Source organism: Pongo pygmaeus, chromosome 13 (assembly GCF_028885625.2).
Source record: "Pongo pygmaeus isolate AG05252 chromosome 13, NHGRI_mPonPyg2-v2.0_pri, whole genome shotgun sequence".
In the NCBI taxonomy this organism is placed as follows: Eukaryota; Metazoa; Chordata; class Mammalia; order Primates; family Hominidae; genus Pongo; species Pongo pygmaeus.
Window position 1 is genome coordinate 123295893 of NC_072386.2, and position 13462 is coordinate 123309354.

The window sequence follows — 13462 nt, forward strand, 5'->3', positions numbered from 1 at the left end:
ACCTGAGCTGATTTTCAGGGTGCCCCACTGCCCCCACACCGACAGGCCTGGCTCTGGATTCTTCCTAGTGTGGAGCAGATTAAGAGATAATGTCTAATGGTCAAGGGGGAGGCTTAACAAGACCAGTTAAGAAGCCTTTTCAAGCAGGACAACTTCTCCAGTGGAAAAGCCTTCAACTTGTCTCTCTACGAAGCAATGCCCAGATTTTAATGGCTTCCACTTACTGTGGCCTGAAGGGCTGAAGGGCTAAGCGGGGAGGCCCCTGGCAGTTTGGGAGATACCTGCTCCGAAAAGTCTCATTTACTCCCCTCTTCCCTAAAGTTCTCCTCCCTTCACTCCAGGGGGAAAAGAAAAAAATCAAAATAACCCACTGGGCTTTGTTTAAAAAAAAAAAAAGTCCTTTACTGAGATTTGGTTGGCTCATTGCTTCTCTAGAGTGGAAGGGGCTGTCTGCACATCAGCACTGACTTCATCTCTCAGCAAGGGCTCTCTGCCCTTCAGTGGGTGAGAATGAGGCCCATCAACTGCTAAGGCTGTTGCAAATATGAGGATGTTTTGGTTTCCAAAAAACATTCTACAAGCCCACTTGGGGGAAACGCTTTTAGGCTGCAACATTCTATTAAATGTCCAAATTCTGTGTGACTCTAAATATGGTAACCAGGCTTATGACATAGAGACATGAGTAAGTTTGGGAAATTTTAAAAAGAGGCATGATTAAACATACACACAAAAATTAGAATATGTACAGTGGAATTAGGCTAAAGCTTTGCCTAATTGATGCCTGAAATGTATAATCTGTCAAGAGCCATAATAAAAGAGAAAGAGATTTATTTTAAGGTTATTTAAATTTAAACAATATTAACCTTAAATCTGCTAAATCCATGTTTCTTTATTAACTGGGGTAATATATTGATTCTACTTAGAAACAGACCCACATAGCATCTATGGCAAGAAACCCTCACCATAAGAGTTAGCAGATTAAGTGTGTAAGTTTTGATCTTGGAATTATCGTCACTCACACGTTGCATGATTCTAGCACTTCTCTTTTCCCCCAGGGATGCAGAACTCTGCCAATTCGCCCTTTAGTGGAATGAGTACTAGGGGGAGAAAAAGTAAGGTTTCTCTTTGATCATCCCCAATCACTGGCATTAATCCTGTTTTTCACACAGCTGGGTTTTGTCTATAAAGTTTGATCCCTCCTTTTCTCATCCAAATCATGTGAACCATTACACATCGAAATAAAAGAAAGGTGGCAGATTTGCCCAAAGCCAGGCTGACATGTGCTGCAGGGTTGTTGTTTTTTAATTATTATTGTTAGAAACTTCACCCACAGTCCCTGTTAATTTGCATGTGACAGCCAACTCTGAGAAGGTCCTATTTTTCCACCTGCAAAGGATCCTGTCTCACTAGGCTCCTCCTCGCCCTCACACTGGAGTCTCCGCCGGTGTGGGAGCCCACTGACATTCACCTGTGTCTAGAACGGAGGCAAGGATGCTGACCCCGCGTGGTCCCTGCAGGAAGGCCCACCTTGCCGACTCTCACCACCCTCTCGTGGCTACCTAGACCTTTCATGGATCTGGGGGGATCTACTGAAGTGGTGTCTCAACACTGGTCCTGGGAAGACCACAGAGGGCGGCACAGTCACTTGCAGAGGAGAAGGAAACTGAGAAGGCAAGACACAGTGGAGAGGACAGGAGCGGTGCCCACAGGTGTGGAGGCCTCCAGCCCTTTCTCTTCTGGACCCCTCTGCAAGTGCCCAAATCTTACATTTATTGGGAAATCAATACGCTCCAGGGGGCCTCTTTCAAACCTCCCAGAAAACACAATGCAGGGGCGGGGCGGCGGGGGGGCAGCTGTGGCCTGGGTCACAATACAAAGACCCCCAGACCTTTCTTGAAGACAAGACAGGATTCGATACGGAAAAAAAGCTTGGGATACTGGTGCCTTTTGACTTCAAAGGCAAATAATAAAAAGCCAACAGTAAATCAATTAGCCCTGAGAGAGTGAGTTTTCAGTGGACATGAAAGAGGGAGCAATGCATGTAAATGCAACCTCGTGTTTCCAGAAGAAAATAAGAGGGACCACGAGCCTGAAAACACATTTGTATTTTTTGACCCAGACCAAAAACTTCTGATCCTTTTTAACAGTACATTCTACATTAAGAAAATTAGTGATAAATATTTTCTTCTCTTTTTGTACAAATTCAATTCCAGTTTTTAACACCCCAATTCACAAAATTCATGCCAATGTATGAACTGATAGGTAGGCTGAAGTCAAGCTGTGAAACTTCAGAACACAGTTAAGGGCAGCAATCAACCCTGTTCCAGGCTGACATGCAGGGCATTCTTACATCACGTCCCGGAGTGCCAACTCAACCCCGGCACGTCAGCACCTGGGTGAAGGGAGTGCTGGGCACTGATGGGATCAATACATGACACAGACCCCTTCCGTCGGGAGCTGGCTAGTCTCTGCAGTGCCCCACACCGCTGATTTCTATCAGGCTCCAGGGCCTCCCACGGAGGAGAAGGGCTGTGGCCCCTCTGATTCTTGGGGACGTGGTATTCAGGCAAAGGCAGCAGTTATTTTTCACAAGTCTCCTCTGACAAGAAAAGGGACATCAATCCACTGCCACCCAGGGCTTCCAGGATCCACTCGAAGACCCAGAGAGATTTTAAACTTTCTGGGAAGTCTTGCTGTCCCGCTGTAAACCTTTTTGGGTTTTTCTCCATTTTAATGTTTTCCCACGGCCAAAGCAGGGTGTCGGCTGCAGACTGTGCCGCAGGGGCCGGCCACCAGGCTCTCCAGGTGCGTTTTGCTTTTTGACCTGGGCGACGTCGGCCTCCATGCCACTTGAGTATTCCGAACGTAGGATTTCAGCGAGGCTGTGTTTACTCTGGGTCTTCTTATGAAGGTCAGGCCTGAAGAACAGTAACAGCAGAGAGGGAAAAGAAACTTTATTATTTTTCTTTCCCATTTGGAAAGAGGCTGATAGCAGCTGGTTCTGAGACTGTGAAGCTGACATTTTTGTATTAACAGAAGTACAATCCCTTCAATAGTACTTGTTTTGATATTCTATACACCAGAAGATTAGATACGGCGCTGACAGATTTTCATAACGGTGGCAAAATATCATGGCATTTTTAAAAGTGAGGCTTTGTTCTGTGTTGTTTTCATGGGGAAAAAAAGAACTATACACCCTCATGCTCTGATGGCAAATGAGGTGTATGATACAGCGGTTTGCCAAAGGACAGGGAAAAACCCACCGTCACACTCAACAACATGAAGCAGTGAAAGCTCGCGGCAGCTTCCCGGTAACCCCTAAGCAGCTTAAAGCAACTGGCCTCCTCATGGGCTCCTGAGGGCTTCAGGACTCAACCCTGCGGGAGCAGAGTCCAGCAAGTTCTACGCAGCCCTCCAGGGTCCCAGAGTGAAGGCTGGGATGACAGCCAGATAGCTCTTTATGAACGGAAAAAACTCTTAAACATATTTCTGACCCTACAAAACCCAAACCCAGGGCGCAGCCTGGTCAATGTCTGCATCTAGGATTAGACCAGCAGCTTTCTGCAGCCCACACAAACCCGGGTGTTAGAGGGAGGTCTCTCCCTACCCTAAGCCACTCAGAAAATGCCAAAGGTTGAAAATCAATTTCCGATGTCGAATCCTGATAACTGTTCTGAAAAGATGGCAATTTTACCATTTGATCGGAAGATCAGAGGAGGAAATTTGTAGATGTTCAGTCATACATAAGAAGAATGATTATGAAAACTGAAGAGTAAAACAATGTTTCTTAAGACAGGATTTTAACCAAAGCAACAACAATAAAACAATTACCAATAAATCCACACTTCCTTGCTGGCAACTCCTTCAATACCAAAACGGCAATGTCTTAGGATACTACAGTGTCATGGAGTTCTCACAAAGACATATGTCACGTTCTGCTACTACATTTAGAGCATTTTCTTTGCTGTAATCAGAGAATAAACGGAACTGAAATTGTGGTCAAAATAAATGTAAAATGCCTTTAAAACCCAAGAATTAGAAATAAGACTAATAGTGTGTTATTAACCTGACTGTGAAAGCTTGTAGAAACCCATTATAACTGAGCTAAAGCAATAATACCTGTTTCTAATCACACTCCAGAGGACGGGGTGACAGTCATACAATGGTGTTTTCTATTGCAACATACAGGAAGACACATTCAAGCCAACCTTTGCAGGAAAAGAAGATCTGAAACAAGGGGACAATGAAGAGATAACATTTAAGGGCCAGGAGTTTATGGGGTGAGCACATCAGGGCAGGATGTAGTGAGAAGATTAGAAGTATACAGGGAAGACTTCCTGGGGTCTGTGGGAAATGATTCACATACACAATCTCTTACAATCCTCGCTCAACAAGGTGGGTACAGTTATTATCCTCATTTACAGACAACGACACAAAGACTCAAGGAGGGTAACCTGCCCCAGGACCACATGGCTGGTAAGTGGAGAAGCCAAGAGGCAAACTCAGGGCAGAGAACGATTTGCCGGGTCGGGGGGGCAGGAGGACTCAGCTGGACCAAGGGTGGAAAATGGTGAGATGTGATGGGAGGGGTCCTCTGTGGTCTCCTAAGGACTACTTCAGCAGGACAGTGGGGCAGGAGCCAGGCAACTGAGGAGGGAGTGGTGAGGGGAGACAGCAGAGCCGCGGGGCGGAGGAGGGAGAAGCCAGGGTTGGAACTTGACTATCACTCATCAGCTGAGGACATGGAATGAGCGACTCAGGCTCTGTGCCTCAGTTTCGTCACTGAGAATGGCACTCATAGATGTGAGGATTAGAAAAAATCAAGACATATAAGGGGGTAGCTGGTGGTTGGCATGTGGATCGCAGTCACAGTTAAACATTAGGAAACTGAGGTCTGGGGATGCCACGCACCTCCCCTAGAGCCACACAGGAGCCAGGACTGGTGCTACGGCCCCTGACAGCTGAGCCGGGGCTCTTCTGAGAGCATCCACCACTACCCAAAGAGCGGCGAGTCTCATCATGGGTCACCCGCCCCGTGCGGACCATGTGCACCAGCGTCCCTGGAGGAGGTCCAAGCTGCTGGGGGCTGACCTGTGGTTGGGAAGTGGCAGGAGACAGGGCCTGCAGTTGGGCACACTCAACTTGTTCCAAACTGAAGGCTGCCAGTTCCTGTGCCTGTAGTTTATTTTTAGTCAGGTTATGTGACAGAGTGAAAAGGGTCTGACAGGAAGGAATGCTTTTTCTTCCCTCTTGTTTGAAGCCAGGTTCACAATGTGTATAATTTTAAATGTAACAACCTAAGTTTCAAAATATGCAAAATTTCAGTCAAAATATGCTCCCCAGCATAAGCTCCAGCACTTCAACGATGGCTCCTGCTACCGCTAAGGCAAAATAAAGAACCAGCATCTTACTGGAGTGACTGATACACTAATTGTCTACAGAAGCGGTGCGGGCTGCGGGAGCATCTTCCAGGCACCAGCGCTCAGGCAGTGCGCCCAGGCACCAGCGCTCAGGCAGTGCGCCCATGCTCCCAGGCTGCCATCCACCCAGCAGAGCAGAAGCCCACACCCACAAACGCAGCCTACACCACAGGCAGACACCCAAACACCACCAGGGCCACTTCTACAGCTCCTCCAGACCTGTCCCTTCACAAACACCGTGGGTCTGGGGTGGAGGAAGGCAACCACTAGTGCGTACATGGCGCCACTGAGTAGGAATAGGAGAGCCCACGTGGTGGAAGAGGACGCCGTTCGAAAGCATGTTTTGGAGATGGGTCCTACGTGCCTTCAGTTATCATCACCACCTTTCCTGGCTATTTCATCATGTTAGTCAATGTCCTTTTGACCTGGGATGCAAAGCCAGCAGTCCACTCACTCAGAGGTTCCAGTGGTCAGCAAGCAGGCAGAGGGTGGCATTTTCCAGCCCAGACATCTTCCTTAGGTGGGAGAAGCTCAGGCCAACCCTGCAGGGGTTTCACCTGCTGTCATGACAGACACCTCAACAAAACCCATTCGTCCCTTGGCCAGCTCCCTGTCTCCTTTTCCTTTGTTCCAAGGCCCAATGCTGAAAAGGCGAAGTACAGATGGGAAGATGAACTGCTCTAAACCCAAGCATGCGATGGGTGCTCAATTTCTCCTTCTGCCAAGCTGCAGTGCTCCCAGGAACCTGCCAACTTTCTCGCTCTCCTTGCCCTCCAAATACCCACACCCCTCTCCAATGGCCTTCCTGAGCATCCACCATAGTAATCCTGTAGTTACCAAGCAACAGATCAGTTTATCTAACCACAGGGAACTCCCCTGTAGTGAAGGCTGAATAAACCCCCGCTCAGTTACCAGGCTGGATTACTCAGCAGGACAGGCAGATGCCACTTGCGCCGCCAATAAGGTGAAATCCCAGCCTAATTAGTAAATCAATATACCCTGTTACAATGACCACTGGAGAAGAGACATCGCAGGGCCTTCTCCCAACTTTATCATTAAATTCTCACAATGATCTTCCTAGGTAAAAAGCCATTCTAATTCAGGCTTTTGTTAATGGCATTCTTTTATAAGATAGAAGTTTAAACTGTATTTATGTACTGTTAAGGCTATCAATAGTTTCTTTCGTGTTTTATGGCTTTAGGGTCATGTTTGGGAAAGTCTTCATCCTAGGATTTCAAAAATATTAAAGTATATTTTCATCTAGCTTGCTACTGCTTTAATTCCATCTAAGTTTTATTTTGATTAATAGAAAAATGAACTGTTTCTTCCTAAGAGTTATCCAGTTATCCACAACAGTCACTGAACAATAAATCTTTTCCCCAAGGTCTTGAAATGCTCCTCTAGAGCACTTCCTGCAGGCTCTGTTTGAAGAGCAGTGATGACCACAATGGCGCCCTTAATGGGCTCTACAAATAGATGAAAACATTTAAGCGAATACCAATTACATGGGTTGTTAATGGATTTAAATGTAAAACAGGTCAAATCAAAGCCATCCAAACCGACTACATGACATAGGCATTTAACTTACTCACTTTTCCAACCACCGCCTGAAACAGGTACTACTAGTATCCCCACTTCCTGGTAAGGAAACTGAGGCACAGAGAGATTAGGTCATTTGTCCAGGGCCAAAAATCAGTAATGCAAGAGCTGGAATTTGAACTCAGGAAATCTGACTTCACAGAGTTTAACCATAGCAGTCTGCCACCATGCTAGTTTTCAAAACAAGGGGCAAGTTCCTGGCATAAAATGTTTTTAATATACATAAATCTGTATGCCTGTATGTACGTGCAAAGTCTGAAGGATATAGGAAATGTATCAGGGTTAACCTGAATGTAGGCTTATGGTTAATTTTTGAGCTTTTCCCTATGTCCTGTAGTTCTACAATGAGCATGCATTATTTTTATAATCAGAAAATAACAGTATATTCACTCCAAGGGGAAACAAAAGCCAATGGTAGAATTTTGTCCTATAGTGAAATGCCAGAGCATTTTAATTTCTACTCATCAGAAACCTCTCTGCCTTTTGGCTTTGAGTTGGTTTGATTTTGCAAGGGTGTAGTACAATTAAAACATAGATAGACAGACAGACAGGGGTTCTTCAGACTGAGGACTGGTCAAGTGCACTCCTCTAATCTGAACGAGGCTGCTTATAAGCACACGTTCCAGGGCCACGGCTAGGCCCTGAAGGTCTCTGCTGACGACGCAAGTCCCCCAGATGGGAAGAAAAGCCTGGGCTCTCAGTGAATGGAGACAGCGATGACTTTGGGTGGCCTGGGGCTGACTGAGTCTCTACACTTGTGCCTGACTCTATGGATGATGAAAAGGCAGCAATGTCTGGGTAGGGTTTTGGTGGCTCTCAGGTCACAGTGAGAGGGTAACAGGCAACTCCAGGGGAATGTGACAAGCGGACCCTCCGTATGCTTGTACACAGAGGAGCTGAGGGAAAGAATAAGCTGGGTTGGGATGTCATGACAACTTGACCTTGGCATGGGCCGACCCAGGGAGGACGCTACCCTACCTTTTATGGTCAGTGAGGAAAAGGAACTGTATCTAGACTCTTTCAACCTCTGGGTTCTGTTCTGATAGAGAAGTATGCTGGCAGACCAGCTGTTTTAGGGATGCCTTCTTTGTGATTTCTTAGGATCCAACCAAGTCTAGCTTTTGTAAAACTACCAGAGCCCCAGAAGACACTCGGCTCCAGCTGAGTCCTGCTGTGGCAGTGGGAATCATGGGAATCACAGCAGCATTCCCAGGAGGGGTTCTGTGGACACAGAGGCTGGTGAAAAGTGGACTTCAGCTTCGTGCCAAAGATCAAGATCTAGTGAAGCTCAGAATTCTGAGTCCTGGGCCAAGGACAGGAACAGTGGCAGGCAGCACAGACCACAGGCAACTGAGAAAAGCCGCGGATGGCCCGGCACACTTGCTGCCTGGAAGGCCATGCACACGATGGGAACGAGAGAGATCATATTTAGATATGGCCGATGTTTGAAAATGAAGGGCTTAACCAGAGCCCCAGAAATGGATGGGAACTTTGAGACTATTTAGCCCAGGTGACCAAAACTCTTAGGAAGTTCTGTCAGAACATAAACAGGAACTTCAGATGGCAGGTGGCAGTGCTGGGGACGGGCAGAGGACCAGAATTTGATGACCTTGGTTGGAATCCCAGTTCTGCCACTCGCCTAGCTGATGACCTTGTAGAGTCACAGCAGCTTTCTCCAAGCTTCGTTTCCCGGTACATCAGAAAGGACCTATGCACAGGCACACGGCCAGTATGAAGGTAAAACGGCCTACAGTGCGTTAGAGAGCTCAATACATTTTAATTCTCTGTGAAAGCCTTATGAATTACCGTTAAGATGGAGAATACAGGGTGAACATGGCAGCAGTGAGTTGTGCTTGGAACTGTTATGATTACACACTGAAAATACTGACTGAGAAGGACCAGCTTGGGGCGGAATCCCAGCCCCACACCCCAGAGCGCAGCCCCCTGGGCCTGTCCTGTTTGACATTGTGGGTGAACTGGATGAAATCATGAGGCATGTCTACCACATCTGCAGAAACAGCTAATACACTGGCTGACAAAATAACAACAGTCTAGGAGACCAAAGGGATGGGCCTACGCTGGCAAGGTGAGCTTGAACTGGGACAGATGTCAGGTCTTGCTGTTAGAAGGTAGTGTGGCATAATTGTCACATATGCAAATGGACAGGGATTCAGTTGGTAAGTTTCAACCTGAAACCAGAGGTCTGGGTTCGAATCCCAGCTCTGCCCAGTGTACAGTGGTGCCATCATGGGCAGTTTCCTCCTCTGTAAAACAGGGATAACATCATGATTGAAGTGAGGACCACAGTGGCCATCCATCATGGGGGCCAGTGCCTGGCCGCTGCTGAGCATCCCATCAGTGGAGCCGCCATCCCTGCCATTATCATCCCCTGCACTAACAGACGTGATTGCCCCATACTTCTTGCTGGGCAGTTTCCATTGTAAGCCTGGATACTTTCATGAACCAGACTTTGAAAAGAACCTGGGCAGATAGGATGGGTGGAGCCGAGCCATCCAGATGACAGGCTGCAACAGTGTGGACCAAGGAGCAGCTGGGCCTTGGTACAGCCTGAGACAGGCACACCAGAAACAAGCCCCTCTGAGCGGGGATCCCGGCACAACCCCATACAGGCTGTAGAACTGATTCTGGAAGTTCGGCCAAGGTACTTATTTCTCTAAGTCCCAGGTTATTCACTTACAACGATTAATGAGCTAACATTCTAAAGTATTCATCACACAGCCTGTTAGGAAAGTACTCAGTAAATACTGACTAGTGTTATTATTAACAGCACGAAAAAGAGAAAAGTGGAGGAGACAGGAGTCATCCTCAGATATGTGGCACATTGTCATGTGAACTAAGGCCTGGTCTGATCAATAACATCACTTCCATGTTTGCAAATCATGTACACACAGCATTTGAATCTCACAGAGGCCAAACAGTGGAAATAAGACCAAAGGGTGGAGAAAATGAAAGTAGTGAATTCTGGCTCATTCTCAGAAGCTCTAATGGCAAGCAAGGTCCATGAATGGACAGCCCTGGGGGCTGCAAGGCACTGGGACGCCAGGGGTGCTGACGCAGAGGCCACACCAACTATGGGAGGTGCAATGGGACCCACAGGACCAGGTTGGGCCAGGCTGGGCAGACTCAGGGAGGACTCTATGTAGTTTTCATCTTTTATTTACAGATCAAAGAGAGGAAGTGAGACAGGGCAGAGAGCTGTTTATCAAACACCCACTCTGAGATCAGCACTGAGCTAAGGCTGCACATTCCTTACCCTTCCCCACACCCTACACAACAACCCTACAGCACCTCCATTTTACAGCTAAGCTGTTGCTGAGTGCTACGGTTGGGATCAAACTCACGAATGTCGGCTTCAAAACCCATACTCCTAGCACTGTACCATTCTGCTTCCAGACCTAGAGGAAACTGGAAAAAAAGTTAGATCCAAATCTTGCTTATAATCGTCCCTTCTCAAAATTGTTCCAATGATTTACCCAAAGAATAGAAAACATCTACGACCCACTCTTGGAAGTTTGGCCAAGGTACTCATCTCTCTAAGTCCCAGTTTATTCACTTACAAAAGCTAATGTACTAAAGCATTCACATGCTGCCCATTACGAAGATACTCTGACAGTTTCAAACCAAATTCTTCCATACACACAACCAAAACATCTCCTACTTTAAGGCCATTTCTTTGGTTACACAAGTAGTTATCTCCTTGCGTTCATATACTTGCTATTTCACCCAATACAGATTCTAGAAACCAGCAGCTTCCAGACGGGGCAGGCAAGAAAGCAGACACGGCCCTTGGCTGAGAGTTTGGGCTTCAGGATCTCTCAGACTCAGAATCACATGACCAGGCTCCAAGTTCTACACTGGCCACTGCGGATCCTGCCTTGGTCACAGGGACTGGGTGAGGCCTCAGTGAGATAATGTGCATGGAGGACTCAGCTTAGCAGAGAACACACATAAGCCCTCAAAAGAGACGCTGCTGCCACCGCCACGAGCACTTAAAACTGACATGCACAAAGTGTCACATGCTGTCGCTCTGGGATGCTGGTTCTCAACTGTATCCCTCATTTTGACCATTAAGTAGTTAACAAATTACTCTGCATTTTGGACCGTAGCTATAACATTGGGACCAACATGGAGATATCTGAAAAAGACTTGAAGTCATTTCGTATATGTTATAACAAGATGGAAAGGCTCTGACATCATGAAGAAGAGTGTGGAGGGGCCCGGGATACACACCTTCCTATTGCAGAAAGCAACTTAATGAAAGTAGAGTTAGATTAGAAGAGGAGAGTAGGTAGTCGGCTGTAATACAGGAGGGGTTTGGGATGACTAAAACTACCCTGTGTGCAGAAGGGGAGACCTGGGGGACTGTCATGTTCTTTCTTGATCTCTCAAATGATATGAACTAGAAGAGCTCTGAGCAAGGACGAACTAATGAAGAGCTGGTACTCTCCTGTTGCACACAGCCGCATCTGGCATCTAGCGGTTTGTGCTAGGCCAGCCACATCTACTAATTCCAGTGCTTGGGCAGCTCCAGCAGTGAATGTGCCCGTCTCCAGCATCGTCCCGGGAGAGGCTGGCTGGGTTCCTGTTCTTTGTTGTCAGCCCTGACTGCATGACTGAAAGCACGCCCTGTGGTTCCCGCTGTCTGCAGGTGACCCAGGTGTGGAGGAAGCGCAGGGTCACTGTGAAATCCTCTAATCGCCTCATTAGCAGGGTGGGGAGGAGGGTGCGTTTGTTCCACGAGGAAGCAGAAAGCTGGTAATTGCATGGTGTCACACAGAAAAAACCATGGTGGAAGCAAAAGGCCAAATGTAAAAAGCTGCGTGTGCACAGCTGTAATTAAACCAGAGCCCGAAAAGCAAGGCCCACAGCACCTGACCGTAGAAAGAAGGTAAAGCAGTGGAAACTGGTTTTGCATGGGGTGTGCTGAGAGGGGAAGGACAGAACCCCCACTGGAGCGTGTGCCCACACTGTGCAACCCATTTGGAGTTGCCTGTGAACACGATGTGCATGAACTCTATAACTAACAGATGGATTCATTTGACAAATGGTCCCTGAGTGACTACAGGCCGGTGTTCCCCACTCAGAAGAAACGCAGTCACCTTCCACAGTAGTGCTCTGATCCCTTGCTCCAGGCTGGACGAGAGTTTATTCTTAAGACAAATGCCCTAAAGACATGATCCAGCCTGGACCCCAGAGGTGCCAGCCTGCCCCCCTTGACAGAGGCCACGAGACCATGTTCTTGGCTATCATCTGTGCAGCTGGCCCAGGCTCTACATAAACAACTACTGACTAATCCTAACTTATCTTTAAACTATGGATATATTCAGCAGCATCTCACTGCCCTGCCATGTGAAGGAGAGCATCTCATCATCTGCTCTGAGGACCACATTCTTTCAAGTTCCCAGGGACTGTCCCTGGGTCAAGTTCATGGTCAAGTTCACTTCTATCTCACTCTTCATAATTTTAGATTCACTCTTCATAATTTTAGATTTTACTGAACCACGGTCTCCTGGGTTGGAGCCTGGGCAGAGCATTTTCATACGATTCCCCAGCAGACTTCCAGAGCACATTCTGTTTCCCCATATACTGCCACATCTGTCCTCGTGGCTACTTCTGGTGGTCCTAACTGTTTTGCTCTGGTCTTCCAGCAAGGCCTAGCGACCTCTCTCTGCCTGGATGCCTGCTCTGGCCTTGTCTAGGTGGGTGGAGGCCCCACTCCTAAGCTCGCTCATCTCTGTGTTCTGTGGGCTGATCCCAGGCCTCCTTCACTGGGGAACAGAACCAGCGGCTGGACCACGAGAGGCATCGGCAGGGGGAATGCTGTCCTTCCTGAGGATGCCTTTATGTGGGGAAGTGAGGGTGTCTGCCTGGCTGGGGAGGGCACAGCAGGGAGGGGAGAGGTCCAGGCCCAGGATATGTTCAGGCAAAGGCCCTGAGGAAAGGATAAGAAACAGGGGTGTGGGATGAGGCTGAACAGTCAGCAAAGGCTGGGGCCTTTGTGAGGAGGGAGGTTTGTTGTGGCTTGCTCTAATCACAGCCTAACGGGATGCCACTGAAAGGCGCTAAGCCAGGGCAAGATGGGGTGAGGGCTGTGGAGGTGCTAGCTGACTGTGGCGCCATGGCCACAGGAAGACTCGGTGGGAGACTGTTTCAGAGGTTCAGATGGAGTGCCGGGGCTGAGGGCTGCTATTCATAAATACAGCGTTTGGGAAGCGGAGGGAAGAGACAGGTTTAAGGAGGCCGGAGGGATCGACAGCGTTGGACGCGGCTGAGATGGAGTAGATGAGCACTGACTCAGGTGCAGTGGATTTACACGGAGAAATCCTCATGTCTCCAAGTGTGGTTTCGTCCAGCCTCTCATCTCAGGTTTGGCCAATCTGTCTTTTTACAGAATGCTAACTGGCTCAATGAAATCGAGAAAG

At 47.8% G+C, this 13462-nt stretch overlaps 1 protein-coding gene across 3 annotated transcripts in view; it reads right to left on the reverse strand.

The window, feature by feature from the left end:
• Positions 1-2089: 2089 nt before the first annotated feature.
• Positions 2090-13462, reverse strand: part of DDX31 (DEAD-box helicase 31) — a 75293-nt gene continuing 63920 nt past the window's right edge. For 2 of the 3 annotated variants that reach the window (XM_054502290.2, XM_054502296.2), the window contains one exon: positions 2090-2918. In XM_054502290.2, the coding sequence (XP_054358265.1) occupies positions 2672-2918 (247 nt within the window). In that variant the 3' untranslated portion in view covers positions 2090-2671. The remainder of the gene's footprint in view (positions 2919-13462) is intronic. The other variant, XM_054502291.2, reaches the window with a different exon arrangement.